At 54.3% G+C, this 22,852-nt stretch overlaps 1 protein-coding gene across 1 annotated transcript in view; it reads left to right on the plus strand.

Annotated features, from left to right (window-relative positions):
• LOC129862753 (kelch domain-containing protein 3-like) overlaps positions 1-22,852 on the plus strand; it is a 186,726-nt gene that overhangs the window by 40,394 nt on the left and 123,480 nt on the right. The window contains exons 6-7 of the mRNA XM_055934725.1: positions 4,681-4,894; positions 13,158-13,244. Coding sequence (XP_055790700.1) covers positions 4,681-4,894; positions 13,158-13,244 — 301 coding nt within the window. The remainder of the gene's footprint in view (positions 1-4,680; positions 4,895-13,157; positions 13,245-22,852) is intronic.

Genomic DNA, 22,852 nt, shown 5'->3' on the forward strand with positions numbered 1-22,852 from the left:
TTTTTTCCAAAGTGGAAACAGCACCCCATATTGACAAGAAGTTTTAAGCACCGTCGACGGAAGTAGCCTGATGCCTTGTAGTTAGCTTAGTTAAGCACTGTGAAGGAAGTGGCCTAGTGCCTTGTAGTTAGCCTAGTTAGGCACCGTGAGGGAAGTAGCCTGGTGCCTTGTAGATAGCCTAGTTAGGCACCGGGAGGGATGTAGCCTAGTGCCCTGTAGTTAGCCTAGTTAGGCACCGTGAGGGAAGTAGCCTGGTGCCCTGTAGTTAGCCTAGTTAGGCACCGTGAGGGATGTAGCCTAGTGCCCTGTAGTTAGCCTAGTTAGGCACCGTGAGGGAAGTAGCCTAGTGCCCTGTAGTTAGCCTAGTTAGGCACCGTGAGGGAAGTAGCCTAGTGCCTTGTAGTTAGCCTAGTTAGGCACCGTGAGGGAATTAGCCTAGTGACTTGTAGTTAGCCTAGTTAGGCACCGCGAGGGAAGTAGCCTGGTGCCTTGTAGTTAGCCTAGTTAGGCACCGTCTAGGGAAGTAGCCTGGTGCCTTGTAGTTATCCTAGTTAGGCACCGTGAGGGAAGTAGCTTAGTGCCCTGTAGTTAGCCTAGTTAGGCACCGTGAGGGAAGTGGCCTAGTGCCTTGTAGTTAGCCTAGTTAGGCACCGTGAGGGAAGTAGCCTGGTGCCTTGTAGTTAGCTTAGTTAGGCACAGTGAGGGAAGTGGCCTGGTGCCTTGTAGTTAGCTTAGTTAGGCACTGTGAGAGCAGTGGCCTGGTGCCTTGTTGTTAGCCTAGTTAGGCACCGTGAGGGAAGTAGCCTGGTGCCCCGTAGTTAGCCTAGTTAGGCACCGTGAGGGAAGTAGCCTGGTGCCTTGTAGTTAGCCTAGTTAGGCACCGGGAGGGATGTAGCCTAGTGCCCTGTAGTTAGCCTAGTTAGGCACCGTGAGGGAAGTAGCCTAGTGACTTGTAGTTAGCCTAGTTAGGCACCGTGAGGGAAGTAGCCTGGTGGCTTGTAGTTAGCCTAGTTAGGCACCGTGAGGGAAGTAGCCATCAAACACTGTTTGTAGTTTAACTATGGATTTGACTTAGAGAGCATGCACCTGGGCATTCTAGTTCAGGTGATCACTGAATGACGAGGAGACCAGGAAGACACTATGGAAGTTGTGGAAGGGGGCCGGTGTTGAAGGGGGCCGGTGTGGAAGGGGGCCTAGTGTTGAAGGGGGCCTAGTGTTGAAGGGGGCTTGGTGTTGAAGGGGGCCTGGTGTTGAAGGGGGCCTGGTGTGGAAGGGGGCCCGGTGTGGAAGGGGGCCCGGTGTGGAAGGGGGCCCGGTGTGGAAGGGGGCCCGGTGTGGAAGGGGGCCCGGTGTGGAAGGGGGCCCGGTGTGGAAGGGGGCCCGGTGTGGAAGGGGGCCCGGTGTGGAAGGGGGCCCGGTGTGGAAGGGGGCCCGGTGTGGAAGGGGCTGGTGTTTGAAGGGGGCCGGTGTGGAAAGGGGCCGGTGTTTGAAGTTGTTCATTATTTAGGCTACCCTGTGTAGTTCATCTCCTGTATCAAACAGTTTGACATGAGAGATTTACATTCAGTTTAAAGATGCACTATGCAGAAATCACCATTTCCTGGTTGCAAAAATTCTAATAGTTTGTCTTATTTCAGTTTATGTGACAAAACAAGCAGGTATAGTGTAGAATATGTGGTATCCCAGGAGGTCTACCCCGGGGGGTGGTAATAGAGGGGAGGTACGTGAGGCGACGTTGGCTCCCTCTGCTGGGAGTACGGGAGCTGGGCACCCCGACACGGACAGCTGCAAGTGGAGGTAATTAGGGGAAAGTGCCAAGCAGCTGTGGAGGCCCAACACAAGGAGCACTGTGGCACACAGCGAGAGAGACCCAGGAGAGAACCAGGAGAGACCGACCGAAAGTAGAGGACAAGGACCAAGCCAAACCTGAGTGATTTTCTTTGTGTTTATTTTCTGTCTTAGTAAAGTTGTTTTTTGCAGACTAATACCTCCCTGTCTCTGTGTCAACCCGCTCAACCCAACAGCCCACGGTTTACCACAAACCTCTCATCTACTGTGAAATATATTTTCCATAAGCAAAACTATTGTATATTTATGTTTGGAATTGGTGTACAAAATTGAGAGAAATGACGCAAAAACGAAACTTGAGAACGGGAACGGGAAGCATATACTGTAAATGGTGCCCATAGAACAGCGCCACAGCTTCTTAGACTTGCTTTCAATGAGTGACAGATCTATAACGCACATTTCTATGTGAATTTGGTCGGTTGCCCAAAAAGTGACATATTGCAGCTTTAAGAGCAATTCCTTCAGAAATTATAGCAAGGTAGTAGTCAGTGACACAGTCTTGCTGTGGTGTGGCACCTGTGTTTGACATCACTCCCGACTAGAGGGCGCTGTTTACCTTCTGGTTAGGGATGTGCACAGTTATCCAAACGGATGATAGTATTGTAATTGTTTTGTCACTATCCACTGATCTACACACTACCCCATGTCAAAGTGGAGTTATGCTTTTTGACATTTTTACACATGAATTAAAAATGAAAGGCTGAAATGTCGTGAGTATTCAACCCCTTATGACAAACATAAATTCAGGAGTAATTCAGGAGTAAAAATGGATTTAAGTCACATGTACTCACTCTGTATGCAAAAATGTTTTTTTAACATGATTTTATGACTACCTCATCTCTGTTCCCCACACATACAATTATCTGTAAGGTCCCTCAGTCGAGCAGTGAATTTCAAACACAGATTCAACTACAAAGACCTGGGAGGTTTTCTAATGTCTTGCAAAGAAGGGCAGCTATTGGTAGATGGGTCAAATAAAATAAAAGCAGACATTGAATATCCCTTTGAGCATGGTGAAGTTATTAATTACACTTTGGATGGTGCATCAATACACCCAGTCACTACAAAGATACAGACGTCCTTCCTAACTCAGTTGGCGGAGAGTAAGGAAACCGCTCAGGGATTTTCACCATGAGGCCAATGATGACTTTTAAACAGTTACAGAGTTTAATGGCTGTGATAGGAGAGAACTGAGGATGGATCAACAACATTGTAGTGACTCCACAATACTAATCTAAATGACAGAGTGAAAAGGAGGAAGCCTGTACAGAAATACAATATTCCAAGACATGCATCCTGTTTGCCACAAGGCACTAAAGTAGTACTGTAAAAAATGTGGCTAAGCATTTCACTTTTTGTCCAGAATACAAAGTGTTATGTTTGAGTTAAATCCAATACAACACATTACTGATTACCACTCTCCATATTTTCAAGCATAGTGGTGGCTGCATCATGTTATGGTTATGCTTGTCATCATTAAGGACTGGGGAGTTTGTCAGGATAGAAATTAAACTGAATGGAGCTAAGCCCTGGCAAAAAAATTCTGGAAAATGATTTTCTGGTTGTCTGCTCTCCACCAGACACTGGGAGATGAATTTGCCTTTCAGCAGGACAATAACATAAAAAACAAGGCCAAGTCTACACTGGAGCTGCTTACCAAGAAGACAGTGAATGGCCGAGTTACAGTTTGGACTTATCTGCTTGAAAATCTATGGCAAGACTTGAAAACGGCCTTCTAGCAATGATCCGTTCACAATTTCCAATAGACACCTGAAACCCCACCTCTTTAAGGAATACCTAGGATAGGATAAAGTAATCCTTCTAACCCCCCCCCCCCCCTTAAAAGATTTAGATGCACTATTGTAAAGTGGTTGTTCCACTGGATATCATAAGGTGAATGCACCAATTTGTAAGTCGCTCTGGATAAGAGCGTCTGCTAAATGACTTAAATGTAAATGTAAGTTCTCATAGAATATATCGGCGGTTGTCGGCATCCCGGGTTGACACAATTTCTAGCTGCAGACTAATAATTAGTATCTAAGATTTGCTCTTATTCTGTCGGGATCGATAGTCTGAGTTTTTAACCGTTTCCCGCCGTGTAGCCAATGCTCCATCACCTAACATCCCCTTACATCATTTTCACAAATAGTTTCATCTTTACTCATTTTATACAATAGACGCAAACCTCATAACGGAGGCACCTGTATAAACAGAGTTATGGTAACAAACATGAAACAAAACGGACCGGGTCGTAGCTGGATTCTCCACCGACCGTTTACACATTCTCCAAAACATGGATATTGTTCAGTTCTCAAGTTCTGTGAGGTAGAATAGGACCTGAGAAAACAGAACCTGGGTGTAGGAGGGAGAGAGGGGGAAGCCACTAGCTATACCCAAAGAGGGCCACGTCATGACAGTAGTTTAATGTGTTTATTGCATTGTGTTGTAATACACAACTCATCTGGAAATATACCGTGGTCTCAGCATTGACTCTCTCTCTATTCTAGGATACTCCTGCTTGTTGGAGGGACTTCTTCTCTGTCACCATCACCACTAACTCTCCTCTCCGCCCTTCTCTCCCCTGTCCGCCCCTCTTCCCTCTCTTCTCTCCGCCCCTCTCTTCTCCCTCTCCTCTCCGCCCTTCTCTCCCCTGTCCGCCCCTCTTTCCTCTCTTCTCTCCGCCCCTCTCTTCTCCCTCTCCTCTCTACCCCTCTCATCTCTCTCTCCTCTCTTCTCCACTATCCCTCCTCCCCTCTCCTCTCTCTCTTCTCTCTCTCCTCTCTGCCCCTCTCCCCTCTCTTCTCTCCCCTCTCTTCTCTCTCTCCTCTCCAGGGTACTCCAGCTCGTTGGAGGGACTTCCACTCTGCCACCATCGTTGGCACTAAGATGTTTGTGTTTGGAGGCAGAGCAGATCGCTTCGGTCCGTTCCACTCTAATAATGAGATCTACTGCAACAAGATAAAGGTGTTTGATACAGAGACCAACAGCTGGCTGAACACTGCTACTACCCAGCTCCTACCAGAGGGACGACGTAGCCACTCAGCCTGTAAGAGATACACACACACGTTGCATTTTTCAACCTTTTAACTTTTATTAGAGCATATTGGCAGAGTTGAACTCTAAAGCACTTTCAGTTATGAACAGTGGCAATTAAAAGGCTGTAATGTCGAATCATTCTTTATATGAAAAACAGAGAAGACGAGGGTTCTGACTGTTCTGAGGGTTTTGAGGGTTCTCACTGTTCTGAATCATTCTTTATATGAAAAACAGAGAAGACGAGGGTTCTGACTGTTCTGAGGGTTTTGAGGGTTCTCACTGTTCTGAATCATTCTTTATATGAAAAACAGAGAAGACGAATGACAATGGATTCACTAGTTAAACAGAGAAGACGAATGACAATGGATTCATTAGTTAAACAGAGACTAATGACAATGGATTCACTAGTTAAACAGAGACTAATGACAATGGATTCACTAGTTAAACAGAGACTAATGACAATGGATTCACTAGTTAAACAGAGAAGACGAATGACAATGGATTCATTAGTTAAACAGAGAAGACGAATGACAATGGATTCACTAGTTAAACAGAGACTAATGACAATGGATTCACTAGTTAAACAGAGACTAATGACAATGGATTCACTAGTTAAACAGAGAAGAGTAAAATTGTCCAGCTTTTTCTTACATTTATCATGTCATTATGTTATATTGACTGCAGCTCTCTCCTCATGACCTTTCAGTCTCGCTGTCACATGGGGTGTGTTTGTGTCTATAGGGCCCCACTGCTCCTGGTGGGGTGTCTATAGGGCCCCACTGCTCCTGTTAGGGTGTCTATAGGGCCCTACTGCTCTTGTTGGGGTGTGTTTGTGTCTATAGGGCCCCACTGCTCCTGTTGGGGTGTCTATAGGGCCCCACTGCTCCTGTTGGGGTGTCTATAGGGCCCCACTGCTCCTGTTGGGGTGTCTATAGGGCCCCACTGCTCCTGTTGGGGTGTCTATAGGGCCCCACTGCTCCTGTTGGGGTGTCTATAGGGCCCCTCTGCTCCTGTTGGGGTGTCTATAGGGCCCCACTGCTCCTGTTAGGGTGTGTTTGTGTCTATAGGGCCCCACTGCTCCTGTTAGGGTGTCTATAGGGCCCCACTGCTCCTGTTGGGGTGTCTATAGGGCCCCACTGCTCCTGTTGGGGTGTCTATAGGGCCCCACTGCTCCTGTTGGGGTGTCTATAGGGCCCCACTGCTCCTGTTAGGGTGTCTATAGGGCCCCACTGCTCCTGTTAGGGTGTCTATAGGGCCCCACTGCTCCTGTTGGGGTGTCTATAGGGCCCCACTGCTCCTGTTGGGGTGTCTATAGGGCCCCACTGCTCCTGTTGGGGTGTCTATAGGGCCCCTCTGCTCCTGTTAGGGTGTCTATAGGGCCCCACTGCTCCTGTTGGGGTGTCTATAGGGCCCCACTGCTCCTGTTAGGGTGTCTATAGGGCCCTACTGCTCTTGTTGGGGTGTGTTTGTGTCTATAGGGCCCCACTGCTCCTGTTAGGGTGTCTATAGGGCCCCACTGCTCCTGTTGGGGTGTCTATAGGGCCCCACTGCTCCTGTTAGGGTGTGTTTGTGTCTATAGGGCCCCACTGCTCCTGTTAGGGTGTCTATAGGGCCCCACTGCTCCTGTTAGGGTGTCTATAGGGCCCCACTGCTCCTGTTAGGGTGTCTATAGGGCCCCACTGCTCCTGTTGGGGTGTCTATAGGGCCCCACTGCTCCTGTTGGGGTGTCTATAGGGCCCCACTGCTCCTGTTGGGGTGTCTATAGGGCCCCTCTGCTCCTGTTAGGGTGTCTATAGGGCCCCACTGCTCCTGTTGGGGTGTCTATAGGGCCCCACTGCTCCTGTTAGGGTGTCTATAGGGCCCTACTGCTCCTGTTGGGGTGTGTTTGTGTCTATAGGGCCCTACTGCTCTTGTTAGGGTGTCTATAGGGCCCCACTGCTCCTGTTGAGGTGTCTATAGGGCCCCACTGCTCCTGTTGGGGTGTCTATAGGGCCCCACTGCTCCTGTTAGGGTGTGTTTGTGTCTATAGGGCCCCACTGCTCCTGTTGGGGTGTCTATAGGGCCCCACTGCTCCTGTTGGGGTGTGTTTAGGGCCCCACTGCTCCTGTTAGGGTGTCTATAGGGCCCCTCTGTTCCTGTTGGGGTGTCTATAGGGCCCCACTGCTCCTGTTAGGGTGTCTATAGGGCCCCACTGCTCCTGTTAGGGTGTCTATAGGGCCCCACTGCTCCTGTTAGGGTGTCTATAGGGCCCCACTGCTCCTGTTAGGGTGTCTATAGGGCCCCACTGCTCCTGTTAGGGTGTCTATAGGGCCCCACTGCTCCTGTTAGGGTGTCTATAGGGCCCCACTGCTCCTGTTAGGGTGTCTATAGGGCCCCTCTGCTCCTGTTAGGGTGTCTATAGGGCCCCACTGCTCCTGTTAGGGTGTCTATAGGGCCCCACTGCTCCTGTTGGGGTGTCTATAGGGCCCCACTGCTCCTGTTGGGGTGTCTATAGGGCCCCACTGCTCCTGTTGGGGTGTGTTTGTGTCTTTAGGGCCCCACTGTTCCTGTTGGGGTGTCTATAGGGCCCCACTGCTCCTGTTAGGGTGTCTATAGGGCCCCACTGCTCCTGTTGGGGTGTCTATAGGGCCCCACTGCTCCTGTTAGGGTGTCTATAGGGCCCCACTGCTCCTGTTGGGGTGTCTATAGGGCCCCACTGCTCCTGTTAGGGTGTGTTTGTGTCTATAGGGCCCCACTGCTCCTGTTAGGGTGTCTATAGGGCCCCACTGCTCCTGTTAGGGTGTCTATAGGGCCCCACTGCTCCTGTTGGGGTGTGTTTGTGTCTATAGGGCCCCACTGCTCCTGTTGGAGTGTGTTTGTGTGTTTAGGGCCCCACTGCTCCTGTTGGGGTGTGTTTGTGTCTATAGGGCCCCACTGCTCCTGTTAGGGTGTCTATAGGGACCCATTGCTCCTGTTAGGGTGTGTTTGTGTCTATAGGGCCCCACTGCTCCTGTTGGAGTGTGTTTGTGTGTTTAGGGCCCCACTGCTCCTGTTAGGGTGTCTATAGGGCCCCACTGCTCCTGTTGGGGTGTCTATAGGGCCCCTTTGCTCCTGTTGGGGTGTCTATAGGGCCCCACTGCTCCTGTTGGAGTGTGTTTGTGTCTATAGGGCCCCACTGCTCCTGTTAGGGTGTGTTTAGGGCCCCACTGCTCCTGTTAGGGTGTCTATAGGGCCCCACTGCTCCTGTTGGGGTGTCTATAGGGCCCCACTGCTCCTGTTAGGGTGTGTTTAGGGCCCCACTGCTCCTGTTAGGGTGTCTATAGGGCCCCACTGCTCCTGTTAGGGTGTCTATAGGGCCCCACTGCTCCTGTTAGGGTGTCTATAGGGCCCCACTGCTCCTGTTGGGGTGTCTATAGGGCCCCACTGCTCCTGTTGGGGTGTCTATAGGGCCCCACTGCTCCTGTTATGGTGTCTATAGGGCCCCACTGCTCCTGTTGGGGTGTCTATAGGGCCCCACTGCTCCTGTTGGGGTGTCTATAGGGCCCCACTGCTCCTGTTAGGGTGTCTATAGGGCCCCACTGCTCCTGTTAGGGTGTCTATAGGGCCCCACTGCTCCTGTTGGGGTGTGTATAGGGCCCCACTGCTCCTGTTGGGGTGTCTATAGGGCCCCACTGCTCCTGTTAGGGTGTGTTTGTGTCTATAGGGCCCCACTGCTCCTGTTAGGGTGTCTATAGGGCCCCACTGCTCCTGTTGGGGTGTCTATAGGGCCCCACTGCTCCTGTTGGGGTGTCTATAGGGCCCCACTGCTCCTGTTGGGGTGTCTATAGGGCCCCACTGCTCCTGTTAGGGTGTCTATAGGGCCCCACTGCTCCTGTTAGGGTGTCTATAGGGCCCCACTGCTCCTGTTGGGGTGTCTATAGGGCCCCACTGCTCCTGTTGGGGTGTCTATAGGGCCCCACTGCTCCTGTTGGGGTGTCTATAGGGCCCCTCTGCTCCTGTTAGGGTGTCTATAGGGCCCCACTGCTCCTGTTGGGGTGTCTATAGGGCCCCACTGCTCCTGTTAGGGTGTCTATAGGGCCCTACTGCTCTTGTTGGGGTGTGTTTGTGTCTATAGGGCCCCACTGCTCCTGTTAGGGTGTCTATAGGGCCCCACTGCTCCTGTTGGGGTGTCTATAGGGCCCCACTGCTCCTGTTGGGGTGTCTATAGGGCCCCACTGCTCCTGTTGGGGTGTCTATAGGGCCCCTCTGCTCCTGTTGGGGTGTCTATAGGGCCCCACTGCTCCTGTTAGGGTGTGTTTGTGTCTATAGGGCCCCACTGCTCCTGTTAGGGTGTCTATAGGGCCCCACTGCTCCTGTTGGGGTGTCTATAGGGCCCCACTGCTCCTGTTAGGGTGTGTTTGTGTCTATAGGGCCCCACTGCTCCTGTTAGGGTGTCTATAGGGCCCCACTGCTCCTGTTAGGGTGTCTATAGGGCCCCACTGCTCCTGTTAGGGTGTCTATAGGGCCCCACTGCTCCTGTTGGGGTGTCTATAGGGCCCCACTGCTCCTGTTGGGGTGTCTATAGGGCCCCACTGCTCCTGTTGGGGTGTCTATAGGGCCCCTCTGCTCCTGTTAGGGTGTCTATAGGGCCCCACTGCTCCTGTTGGGGTGTCTATAGGGCCCCACTGCTCCTGTTAGGGTGTCTATAGGGCCCTACTGCTCCTGTTGGGGTGTGTTTGTGTCTATAGGGCCCTACTGCTCTTGTTAGGGTGTCTATAGGGCCCCACTGCTCCTGTTGAGGTGTCTATAGGGCCCCACTGCTCCTGTTGGGGTGTCTATAGGGCCCCACTGCTCCTGTTAGGGTGTGTTTGTGTCTATAGGGCCCCACTGCTCCTGTTGGGGTGTCTATAGGGCCCCACTGCTCCTGTTGGGGTGTGTTTAGGGCCCCACTGCTCCTGTTAGGGTGTCTATAGGGCCCCTCTGTTCCTGTTGGGGTGTCTATAGGGCCCCACTGCTCCTGTTAGGGTGTCTATAGGGCCCCACTGCTCCTGTTAGGGTGTCTATAGGGCCCCACTGCTCCTGTTAGGGTGTCTATAGGGCCCCACTGCTCCTGTTAGGGTGTCTATAGGGCCCCACTGCTCCTGTTAGGGTGTCTATAGGGCCCCACTGCTCCTGTTAGGGTGTCTATAGGGCCCCACTGCTCCTGTTAGGGTGTCTATAGGGCCCCTCTGCTCCTGTTAGGGTGTCTATAGGGCCCCACTGCTCCTGTTAGGGTGTCTATAGGGCCCCACTGCTCCTGTTGGGGTGTCTATAGGGCCCCACTGCTCCTGTTGGGGTGTCTATAGGGCCCCACTGCTCCTGTTGGGGTGTGTTTGTGTCTTTAGGGCCCCACTGTTCCTGTTGGGGTGTCTATAGGGCCCCACTGCTCCTGTTAGGGTGTCTATAGGGCCCCACTGCTCCTGTTGGGGTGTCTATAGGGCCCCACTGCTCCTGTTAGGGTGTCTATAGGGCCCCACTGCTCCTGTTGGGGTGTCTATAGGGCCCCACTGCTCCTGTTAGGGTGTGTTTGTGTCTATAGGGCCCCACTGCTCCTGTTAGGGTGTCTATAGGGCCCCACTGCTCCTGTTAGGGTGTCTATAGGGCCCCACTGCTCCTGTTGGGGTGTGTTTGTGTCTATAGGGCCCCACTGCTCCTGTTGGAGTGTGTTTGTGTGTTTAGGGCCCCACTGCTCCTGTTGGGGTGTGTTTGTGTCTATAGGGCCCCACTGCTCCTGTTAGGGTGTCTATAGGGACCCATTGCTCCTGTTAGGGTGTGTTTGTGTCTATAGGGCCCCACTGCTCCTGTTGGAGTGTGTTTGTGTGTTTAGGGCCCCACTGCTCCTGTTAGGGTGTCTATAGGGCCCCACTGCTCCTGTTGGGGTGTCTATAGGGCCCCTCTGCTCCTGTTGGGGTGTCTATAGGGCCCCACTGCTCCTGTTGGAGTGTGTTTGTGTCTATAGGGCCCCACTGCTCCTGTTAGGGTGTGTTTAGGGCCCCACTGCTCCTGTTAGGGTGTCTATAGGGCCCCACTGCTCCTGTTGGGGTGTCTATAGGGCCCCACTGCTCCTGTTAGGGTGTGTTTAGGGCCCCACTGCTCCTGTTAGGGTGTCTATAGGGCCCCACTGCTCCTGTTAGGGTGTCTATAGGGCCCCACTGCTCCTGTTAGGGTGTCTATAGGGCCCCACTGCTCCTGTTGGGGTGTCTATAGGGCCCCACTGCTCCTGTTGGGGTGTCTATAGGGCCCCACTGCTCCTGTTATGGTGTCTATAGGGCCCCACTGCTCCTGTTGGGGTGTCTATAGGGCCCCACTGCTCCTGTTGGGGTGTCTATAGGGCCCCACTGCTCCTGTTAGGGTGTCTATAGGGCCCCACTGCTCCTGTTGGGGTGTCTATAGGGCCCCTCTGCTCCTGTTGGGGTGTCTATAGGGCCCCACTGCTCCTGTTAGGGTGTCTATAGGGCCCCACTGCTCTTGTTGGGGTGTCTATAGGGCCCCACTGCTCTTGTTGGGGTGTCTATAGGGCCCCACTGCTCCTGTTGGGGTGTGTATAGGGCCCCACTGCTCCTGTTGGGGTGTCTATAGGGCCCCACTGCTCCTGTTGGGGTGTGTTTGTGTCTATAGGGCCCCACTGCTCCTGTTAGGGTGTCTATAGGGCCCCACTGCTCCTGTTGGGGTGTCTATAGGGCCCCACTGCTCCTGTTGGGGTGTCTATAGGGCCCCTCTGCTCCTGTTGGGGTGTCTATAGGGCCCCACTGCTCCTGTTGGGGGTGTCTATAGGGCCCCACTGCTCCTGTTAGGGTGTCTATAGGGCCCCACTGCTCCTGTTAGTGTGTCTATAGGGCCCCACTGCTCCTGTTAGGGTGTCTATATGGCCCCACTGCTCCTGTTGGGGTGTCTTTAGGGCCCCACTGCTCCTGTTGGGGTGTCTATAGGGCCCCACTGCTCCTGTTAGGGTGTCTATAGGGCCCTACTGCTCCTGTTGGGGTGTCTATAGGGCCCCACTGCTCCTGTTAGTGTGTCTATAGGGCCCCACTGCTCCTGTTAGGGTGTCTATAGGGCCCTACTGCTCCTGTTGGGGTGTCTTTAGGGCCCCACTGCTCCTGTTGGGGTGTGTTTTATTTTTTTTATATCACCTTTATTTAACCAGGTAGGCTAGTTGAGACCAAGTTCTCATTTACAACTGTGACCTGGCCAAGATAAAACAAAGCAATTTGACACACAACAAGACAGAGTTACACATGGAATTAACAAACATACAGTCAATAATACAATCGAAAAATATGTCTATATACAATGTGAGCAAATGAGATAAGATAAGGGAGTTAAGGCAATATATAGACCATGGTGGCGAAGTAATGACAATATACCAATTATACACTGGAATGGTAGATGTGCAGAAGATGAATATGCAAGTTGAGAAGTTGGGGCTCCCGGGTGGCGCAGTGGTCTAGGGCACTGCATCGCAGTGCTAGCTGCGCCACCAGAGTCTCTGGGTTCGCGCCCAGGCTGGGCTGGGCTGTCGCAGCCGGCCGCAACCGGGAGGTCCGTGGGGCGACGCACAATTGGCATTGCGTCGTCCGGGTTAGGGAGGGTTTGGCCGGTAGGGATATCCTTGTCTCAGTATGTAAAATGTAATAAAATGTATGCACTCTACTGTAAGTCGCTCTGGATAAGAGCGTCTGCTAAATGACTATTATTATTATTTTTTAAATAAAAAGATACTGGGGTGTAAAGGAGCAAGATAAATAAATAAATACAGTATGGGGATGAGGTAGTTGGATGGGCTAAATTACAGATGGGCTATGTACAGGTGCAGTGATCTGTGAGCTGCTCTGACAGCTGGTGCTTAAAGTTAGTGAGGGAGATACGAGTCTCCAGCTTCAGAGATTTTGCAGTTCGTTCCAGTCGTTGGCAGCAGAGAACTGGAAGGAAAGACGACCAAAGGAGGAATTGGTTTTGGGGGTGACCAGTGAGATATACCTGCTGGAGCGCATGCTACGAGTGGGTGCTGCTATGGTGACCAGTGAGCTGAGATAAGGCGGCGCTTTACCTAGCAGAGACTTGTAGATAACCTGTAGCCAGTGGGTTTGGCGACGAGTATGAAGCGAGGGCCAGCCAACGAGAGTGTACAGGTCGCAGTGGTGGGTAGTATATGGGGCTTAGTCTTAGTGGCTGTGTGACCTTGATTCTTGTCATATGATTGAATATGTTTTTAAAACAGAAATACATATCCCCTAATGTTCATGTTCTATTGATTTCCCTGTGTCTCCGCCCTCCAGTTTCCTACAACGAGGAGCTGTATATATTCGGGGGCTACAACGCTCGTCTGGACCGACACTTCAACGACCTCTGGAGGTTCAACCCAGGTGATCAACCGTTCTAAACACAGTAGGACAGGCAGGGAACTAGTGTTGGGTTGGTAGGATGGACCGCCACTTCAACGACCTCTGGAGGTTCAACCCAGGTGATCAACCGTTCTAAACACATCTCCATCCATTCTACGCTCCGAGGTTTGGTAGGATACGTACCAGCTAGTGTGGGGTTGGTAGGATACGTAAGAGCTAGTGTGGGGTTGGTAGGATGCGTACGAGCTAGTGTGGGGTTGGTAGGATGCGTACGAGCTAGTGTGGGGTTGGTAGGATACGTACCAGCTAGTGTGGGGTTGGTAGGATGCGTACGAGCTAGTGTGGGGTTGGTAGGATGCGTACGAGCTAGTGTGGGGTTGGTAGGATACGTACCAGCTAGTGTGGGGTTGGTAGGATACGTACGAGCTAGTGTGGGGTTGGTAGGATGCGTACGAGCTAGTGTGGGGTTGGTAGGATGCGTACGAGCTAGTGTGGGGTTGGAAGGATACGTACGAGCTAGTGTGGGGTTGGTAGGATACGTACGAGCTAGTGTGGGGTTGGTAGGATGCGTACGAGCTAGTGTGGGGTTGGTAGGATACGTACGAGCTAGTGTGGGGTTGGTAGGATGCGTACGAGCTAGTGTGGGGTTGGTAGGATACGTACGAGCTAGTGTGGGGTTGGTAGGATGCGTACGAGCTAGTGTGGGGTTGGTAGGATACGTACGAGCTAGTGTGGGGTTGGTAGGATGCGTACGAGCTAGTGTGGGGTTGGTAGGATACGTACGAGCTAGTGTGGGGTTTGGTAGGATACGTACGAGCTAGTGTGGGGTTGGTAGGATGCGTACGAGCTAGTTTGGGGTTGGTAGGATGCGTACGAGCTAGTGTCGGGTTGGTAGGATGCGTACGAGCTAGTGTCGGGTTGGTAGGATACGTACGAGCTAGTGTGGGGTTGGTAGGATACGTACGAGCTAGTGTGGGGTTGGTAGGATACGTACGAGCTAGTGTGGGGTTGGTAGGATGCGTACGAGCTAGTGTGGGGTTGGTAGGATACGTACGAGCTAGTGTGGGGTTGGTAGGATACGTACGTGCTAGTGTGGGGTTGGTAGGATGCGTACGTGCTAGTGTGGGGTTGGTAGGATGCGTACGAGCTAGTGTGGGGTTGGTAGGATGCGTACGAGCTAGTGTGGGGTTGGTAGGATACGTACGAGCTAGTGTGGGGTTGGTAGGATACGTACGAGCTAGTGTGGGGTTGGTAGGATGCGTACGAGCTAGTGTGGGGTTGGTAGGACAGGCATGGAGCTAGTGTGTGGTTGGTAGGATACGTACGAGCTAGTGTGGGGTTGGTAGGATGCGTACGAGCTAGTGTGGGGTTGGTAGGATACGTACGAGTTAGTGTGGGGTTGGTAGGATGCGTACGAGCTAGTGTGGGGTTGGTAGGATACGTACGAGCTAGTGTGGGGTTGGTAGGATACGTACGAGCTATTGTGGGGTTGGTAGGATGCGTACCAGCTAGTGTGGGGTTGGTAGGATACGTACGAGCTAGTGTGGGGTTGGTAGGACAGGCATGGAGCTAGTGTGGGGTTGGTAGGATACGTACGAGCTAGTGTGGGGTTGGTAGGATGCGTACGAGCTAGTGTGGGGCTGGTAGGATACGTACGAGCTAGTGTGGGGTTGGTAGGATGCGTACGAGCTAGTGTGGGGTTGGTAGGATGCGTACGAACTAGTGTGGGGCTGGTAGGATACGTACGAGCTAGTGTGGGGTTGGTAGGATGCGTACGAGCTAGTGTGGGGTTTGGTAGGATACGTACGAGCTAGTGTGGGGTTGGTAGGATACGTACGAGCTAGTGTGGGGTTGGTAGGACAGGCATGGAGCTAGTGTGGGGTTTGGTAGGATACGTACGAGCTAGTGTGGGGTTTGTAGGATACGTACGAGCTAGTGTGGGGTTGGTAGGATACGTACGAGCTAGTGTGGGGTTGGTAGGATGCGTACGAGCTAGTGTGGGGTTGGTAGGATGCGTACGAGCTAGTGTGGGGTTGGTAGGATGCGTACGAGCTAGTGTGGGGTTGGTAGGATGCGTACGAGTTAGTGTGGGGTTGGTAGGATGCGTACGAGCTAGTGTGGGGTTGGTAGGATGCGTACGAGCTAGTGTGGGGTTGGAAGGATACGTACGAGCTAGTGTGGGGTTGGTAGGATACGTACGAGCTAGTGTGGGGTTGGTAGGATGCGTACGAGCTAGTGTGGGGCTGGTAGGATACGTACGAGCTAGTGTGGGGTTGGTAGGATGCGTACGAGCTAGTGTGGGGTTTGGTAGGATACGTACGAGCTAGTGTGGGGTTGGTAGGATACGTACGAGCTAGTGTGGGGTTGGTAGGATACGTACGAGCTAGTGTGGGGTTGGTAGGATACGTACGTGCTAGTGTGGGGTTGGTATGATGCGTACGAGCTAGTGTGGGGTTGGTAGGATACGTTCGAGCTAGTGTGGGGTTGGTAGGATACGTTCGAGCTAGTGTGGGTTTGGTAGGATACGTACGAGCTAGTGTGGGGTTGGTAGGATACGTACGAGCTAGTGTGGGGTTGGTAGGATACGTACGAGCTAGTGTGGGGTTGGTAGGATACGTACGAGCTAGTGTGGGGCTGGTAGGACAGGCATGGAGCTAGTGTGGGGTTGGTAGGATGCGTACGACCTAGTGTGGGGTTGGTAGGATGCGTACGACCTAGTGTGGGGTTGGTAGGATACGTACGAGCTAGTGTGGGGTTGGTAGGACAGGCATGGAGCTAGTGTGGGGTTGGTAGGATACGTACGACCTAGTGTGGGGTTGGTAGGATACGTACTAGCTAGTGTGGGGTTGGTAGGATACGTACGAGCTAGTGTGGGGCTGGTAGGACAGGCATGGAGCTAGTGTGGGGTTGGTAGGATGCGTACGACCTAGTGTGGGGTTGGTAGGATGCGTACGACCTAGTGTGGGGTTGGTAGGATGCGTACGACCTAGTGTGGGGTTGGTAGGATACGTACGAGCTAGTGTGGGGTTGGTAGGATGCGTACGAGCTAGTGTGGGGTTGGTAGGATGCGTACGAGCTAGTGTGGGGTTGGTAGGATACGTACGAGCTAGTGTGGGGTTGGTAGGATACGTACGAGCTAGTGTGGGGTTGGTAGGATACGTACGAGCTAGTGTGGGGTTGGTAGGATGCGTAGGAGCTAGTGTGGGGTTGGTAGGACAGGCATGGAGCTAGTGTGTGGTTGGTAGGATACGTACGAGCTAGTGTGGGGTTGGTAGGATGCGTACGAGCTAGTGTGGGGTTGGTAGGATACGTACGAGTTAGTGTGTGGTTGGTAGGATACGTACGAGCTAGTGTGGGGTTGGTAGGATGCGTACGAGCTAGTGTGGGGTTGGTAGGATACGTACGAGTTAGTGTGGGGTTGGTAGGATGCGTACGAGCTAGTGTGGGGTTGGTAGGATACGTACGAGCTAGTGTGGGGTTGGTAGGATACGTACGAGCTATTGTGGGGTTGGTAGGATGCGTACCAGCTAGTGTGGGGTTGGTAGGATACGTACGAGCTAGTGTGGGGTTGGTAGGACAGGCATGGAGCTAGTGTGGGGTTGGTAGGATACGTACGAGCTAGTGTGGGGTTGGTAGGATGCGTACGAGCTAGTGTGGGGCTGGTAGGATACGTACGAGCTAGTGTGGGGTTGGTAGGATGCGTACGAGCTAGTGTGGGGTTGATAGGATGCGTACGAACTAGTGTGGGGCTGGTAGGATACGTACGAGCTAGTGTGGGGTTGGTAGGATGCGTACGAGCTAGTGTGGGGTTTGGTAGGATACGTACGAGCTAGTGTGGGGCTGGTAGGATACGTACGAGCTAGTGTGGGGTTGGTAGGACAGGCATGGAGCTAGTGTGGGGTTTGGTAGGATACGTACGAGCTAGTGTGGGGTTTGTAGGATACGTACGAGCTAGTGTGGGGTTGGTAGGATGCGTACGAGCTAGTGTGGGGTTGGTAGGATACGTACGAGCTAGTGTGGGGTTGGTAGGATGCGTACGAGCTAGTGTGGGGTTGGTAGGATGCGTACGAGCTAGTGTGGGGTTGGTAGGATACGTACGAGCTAGTGTGGGGTTGGTAGGATGCGTACGAGCTAGTGTGGGGTTGATAGGATACGTACGAGCTAGTGTGGGGTTGGTAGGATACGTACGAGCTAGTGTGGGGTTGGTAGGATGCGTTCGAGCTAGTGTGGGGTTGGTAGGATACGTACGAGCTAGTGTGGGGTTGGTAGGATACGTACGAGCTAGTGTGGGGTTGGTAGGATGCGTACGAGCTAGTTTGGGGTTGGTTGGATACGTACGAGCTAGTGTGGGGTTGGTAGGATACGTACGAGCTAGTGTGGGGTTGGTAGGATACGTACGAGCTAGTGTGGGGTTGCTAGGATACGTACGAGCTAGTGTGGGGTTGGTAGGATACGTACGAGCTAGTGTGGGGTTGGTAGGATACGTACGTGCTAGTGTGGGGTTGGTAGGATGCGTACGAGCTAGTGTGGGGTTGGTAGAATGCGTACGAGCTATTGTGGGGTTGGTAGGATACGTACGAGCTAGTGTGGGGTTGGTAGGATACGTACCAGCTAGTGTGGGGTTGGTAGGATGCGTACGAGCTAGTGTGGGGTTGGTAGGATGCGTACGAGCTAGTGTGGGGTTGGTAGGATGCGTACGAGCTAGTGTGGGGTTGGTAGGATGCGTACGAGCTAGTGTGGGGTTGGTAGGATGCGTACGAGCTAGTGTGGGGTTGGTAGGATACGTACGAGCTAGTTTGGGGTTGGTAGGATACGTACCAGCTAGTGTGGGGTTGGTAGGATGCGTACGAGCTAGTGTGGGGTTGGTAGGATGCGTACGAGCTAGTGTGGGGTTGGTAGGATGCGTACGAGCTAGTGTGGGGTTGGTAGGATACGTACGAGCTAGTGTGGGGTTGGTAGGATGCGTACGAGCTAGTGTGGGGTTGGTAGGATGCGTACGAGCTAGTGTGGGGTTGGTAGGATACGTACGAGCTAGTGTGGGGTTGGTAGGATACGTACCAGCTAGTGTGGGGTTGGTAGGACAGGCATGGAGGATGTGATCGTCTGGGTTGATGATGAAAAATGTCAACAGCCATTTGCAGATGAAATGTGATCTTTTGAGTCTCATGATGTTAATTTATTACAAGAGTATTATGAACATAAATGACAGTATTTTTCTTTAACAGTTTGGTGGGTGGGTTTGTGATGGTCTAACATCTAGGCTAGAATTATAATTATTGGGTTGGTAGGACAGTCAGAGAGCTAGTGTTGGGTTGGTAGGGCAGGGCCTGAACGTCGCAGGTCTGGGTAAGGCAGGGTATGTCCTGGGTAAGGCAGGGTATGTCCTGGGTAAGGCAGGGTATGTCCTGGGTAAGGCAGGGTGTGCCCTGGGTAAGGCAGGGTGTGCCCTGGGTAAGGCAGGGCGTGCCCTGGGTAAGGCAGGGCGTGCCCTGGGTAAGGCAGGGGTAAGGCAGGGCGTGTCCTGGGTAAGGCAGGGCGTGTCCTGGGTAAGGCAGGGCGTGTCCTGGGTAAGGCAGGGCGTGTCCTGGGTAAGGCAGGGCGTGTCCTGGGTAAGGCAGGGCGTGTCCTGGGTAAGGCAGGGCGTGTCCTGGGTAAGGCAGGGCGTGTCCTGGGTAAGGCAGGGCGTGTCCTGGGTAGGGTAGGATGTGTCCTGGGTAAGGCAGGGTCTTGGGTAAGGCAGGGTCCTGGGTAAGGCAGGGTCCTGGGTAAGGCAGGGTCCTGGGTAAGGCAGGGTCCTGGGTAAGGCAGGGTCCTGGGTAAGGCAGGGACCTGGGTAAGGCAGGGTCCTGGGTAAGGCAGGGTGTGTCCTGGGTAAGGCAGGGTCCTGGGTAGGGTAGGGTGTGTCCTGGGTAAGGTAGGGTAGGTCCTGGGTAGGGTGTGTCCTGGGTAAGGCAGGGTAGGTCTTGGGTAGGGTGTGTCCTGGGTAAGGCAGGGTCCTGGGTAGGGTAGGGTGTGTCCTGGGTAAGGTAGGGTAGGTCCTGGGTAGGGTGTTTCCTGGGTAGGGTAGGGTGTGTCCTGGGTAAGGCAGGGTTCTGGGTAGGGTAGGGTGTGTCCTGGGTAGGGTAGGGTAGGTCCTGGGTAGGGTGTGTCCTGGGTAAGGCAGGGTCCTGGGTAGGGTAGGGTGTGTCCTGGGTAAGGTAGGGTAGGTCCTGGGTAGGGTGTTTCCTGGGTAGGGTAGGGTGTGTCCTGGGTAAGGCAGGGTAGGTCCTGGGTAGGGTGTTTCCTGGGTAGGGTAGGGTGTGTCCTGGGTAAGGCAGGGTCCTGGGTAGGGTAGGGTATGTTCTGGGTAAGGCAGGGCGTGCCCTGGGTAAGGCAGGGCGTGCCCTGGGTAAGGCAGGGCGTGCCCTGGGTAAGGCAGGGGTAAGGCAGGGCGTGTCCTGGGTAAGGCAGGGCGTGTCCTGGGTAAGGCAGGGCGTGTCCTGGGTAAGGCAGGGCGTGTCCTGGGTAAGGCAGGGCGTGTCCTGGGTAAGGCAGGGCGTGTCCTGGGTAAGGCAGGGCGTGTCCTGGTTAAGGCAGGGCGTGTCCTGGTTAAGGCAGGGCGTGTCCTGGGTAAGGCAGGGCGTGTCCTGGGTAGGGTAGGATGTGTCCTGGGTAAGGCAGGGTCCTGGGTAAGGCAGGGTCCTGGGTAAGGCAGGGTCCTGGGTAAGGCAGGGTCCTGGGTAAGGCAGGGTCCTGGGTAAGGCAGGGTCCTGGGTAAGGCAGGGTCCTGGGTAAGGCAGGGTCTTGGGTAGGGTAGGGTGTGTCCTGGGTAAAGCAGGGTCCTGGGTAGGGTAGGGTGTGTCCTGGGTAAGGTAGGGTAGGTCCTGGGTAGGGTGTGTCCTGGGTAAGGCAGGGTAGGTCTTGGGTAGGGTGTGTCCTGGGTAAGGCAGGGTCCTGGGTAGGGTAGGGTGTGTCCTGGGTAAGGTAGGGTAGGTCCTGGGTAGGGTGTTTCCTGGGTAGGGTAGGGTGTGTCCTGGGTAAGGCAGGGTTCAGGGTAGGGTAGGGTGTGTCCTGGGTAGGGTAGGGTAGATCCTGGGTAGGGTGTGTCCTGGGTTCGGCAGGGTCCTGGGTAGGGTAGGGTGTGTCCTGGGTAAGGTAGGGTAGGTCCTGGGTAGGGTGTTTCCTGGGTAGGGTAGGGTGTGTCCTGGGTAAGGCAGGGTAGGTCCTGGGTAGGGTGTGTCCTGGGTAGGGTAGGGTGTGTCCTGGGTAAGGCAGGGTCCTGGGTAGGGTAGGGTATGCCCTGGGTAAGGCAGGGCGTGCCCTGGGTAAGGCAGGGCGTGCCCTGGGTAAGGCAGGGGTAAGGCAGGGCGTGTCCTGGGTAAGGCAGGGCGTGTCTTGGGTAAGGCAGGGCGTGTCCTGGGTAAGGCAGGGCGTGTCCTGGGTAAGGCAGGGCGTGTCCTGGGTAAGGCAGGGCGTGTCCTGGGTAAGGCAGGGTCCTGGGTAGGGTAGGATGTGTCCTGGGTAAGGCAGGGTCCTGGGTAAGGCAGGGTCCTGGGTAAGGCATGGTCTTGGGTAAGGCAGGGTCCTGGGTAAGGCAGGGTCCTGGGTAAGGCAGGGTCCTGGGTAAGGCAGGGTCCTGGGTAAGGCAGGGTCTTGGGTAGGGTAGAGTGTGTCCTAGGTAAGGCAGGGTCCTGGGTAGGGTAGGGTGTGTCCTGGGTAAGGTAGGGTAGGTCCTGGGTAGGGTGTGTCCTGGGTAAGGCAGGGTAGGTCTTGGGTAGGGTGTGTCCTGGGTAAGGCAGGGTCCTGGGTAGGGTAGGGTGTGTCCTGGGTAAGGTAGGGTAGGTCCTGGGTAGGGTGTTTCCTGGGTAGGGTAGGGTGTGTCCTGGGTAAGGCAGGGGTCTGGGTAGGGTAGGGTGTGTCCTGGGTAGGGTAGGGTAGGTCCTGGGTAGGGTGTGTCCTGGGTAAGGCAGGGTCCTGGGTAGGGTAGGGTGTGTCCTGGGTAAGGTAGGGTAGGTCCTGGGTAGGGTGTTTCCTGGGTAGGGTAGGGTGTGTCCTGGGTAAGGCAGGGTAGGTCCTGGGTAGGGTGTTTCCTGGGTAGGGTAGGGTGTGTCCTGGGTAAGGCAGGGTCCTGGGTAAGGCAGGGTCCTGGGTAAGGCAGGGTCCTGGGTAAGGCAGGGTCCTGGGTAAGGCAGGGTCTTGGGTAGGGTAGGGTGTGTCCTGGGTAAAGCAGGGTCCTGGGTAGGGTAGGGTGTGTCCTGGGTAAGGTAGGGTAGGTCCTGGGTAGGGTGTGTCCTGGGTAAGGCAGGGTAGGTCTTGGGTAGGGTGTGTCCTGGGTAAGGCAGGGTCCTGGGTAGGGTAGGGTGTGTCCTGGGTAAGGTAGGGTAGGTCCTGGGTAGGGTGTTTCCTGGGTAGGGTAGGGTGTGTCCTGGGTAAGGCAGGGTTCTGGGTAGGGTAGGGTGTGTCCTGGGTAGGGTAGGGTAGGTCCTGGGTAGGGTGTGTCCTGGGTAAGGCAGGGTCCTGGGTAGGGTAGGGTGTGTCCTGGGTAAGGTAGGGTAGGTCCTGGGTAGGGTGTTTCCTGGGTAGGGTAGGGTGTGTCCTGGGTAAGGCAGGGTAGGTCCTGGGTAGGGTGTTTCCTGGGTAGGCAGGGTGTGTCCTGGGTAAGGCAGGGTCCTGGGTAGGGTAGGGTATGCCCTGGGTAAGGCAGGGCGTGCCCTGGGTAAGGCAGGGCGTGCCCTGGGTAAGGCAGGGGTAAGGCAGGGCGTGTCCTGGGTAAGGCAGGGCGTGTCCTGGGTAAGGCAGGGCGTGTCCTGGGTAAGGCAGGGCGTGTCCTGGGTAAGGCAGGGCGTGTCCTGGGTAAGGCAGGGCGTGTCCTGGGTAAGGCAGGGTGTGTCCTTGGTAAGGCAGGGCGTGTCCTGGGTAAGGCAGGGTCCTGGGTAGGGTAGGATGTGTCCTGGGTAAGGCAGGGTCCTGGGTAAGGCAGGGTCTTGGGTAAGGCAGGGTCCTGGGTAAGGCAGGGTCCTGGGTAAGGCAGGGTCCTGGGTAAGGCAGGGTCCTGGGTAAGGCAGGGTCTTGGGTAGGGTAGGGTGTGTCCTGGGTAAGGCAGGGTCCTGGGTAGGGTAGGGTGTGTCCTGGGTAAGGTAGGGTAGGTCCTGGGTAGGGTGTGTCCTGGGTAAGGCAGGGTAGGTCTTGGGTAGGGTGTGTCCTGGGTAAGGCAGGGTCCTGGGTAGGGTAGGGTGTGTCCTGGGTAAGGTAGGGTAGGTCCTGGGTAGGGTGTTTCCTGGGTAGGGTAGGGTGTGTCTTGGGTAAGGCAGGGTTCTGGGTAGGGTAGGGTGTGTCCTGGGTAAGGTAGGGTAGGTCCTGGGTAGGGTGTGTCCTGGGTAAGGCAGGGTAGGTCTTGGGTAGGGTGTGTCCTGGGTAAGGCAGGGTCCTGGGTAGGGTAGGGTGTGTCCTGGGTAAGGTAGGGTAGGTCCTGGGTAGGGTGTTTCCTGGGTAGGGTAGGGTGTGTCCTGGGTAAGGCAGGGTAGGTCCTGGGTAGGGTGTTTCCTGGGTAGGGTAGGTGTGTCCTGGGTAAGGCAGGGTCCTGGGTAGGGTAGGGTGTGTCCTGGGTAGGGTAGAGTAGGTCCTGGGTAGGGTGTGTCCTGGGTAAGGCA

The sequence above is a fragment of the Salvelinus fontinalis genome, chromosome 1 (genome assembly GCF_029448725.1).
Source record: "Salvelinus fontinalis isolate EN_2023a chromosome 1, ASM2944872v1, whole genome shotgun sequence".
NCBI classification, from domain to species: Eukaryota; Metazoa; Chordata; class Actinopteri; order Salmoniformes; family Salmonidae; genus Salvelinus; species Salvelinus fontinalis.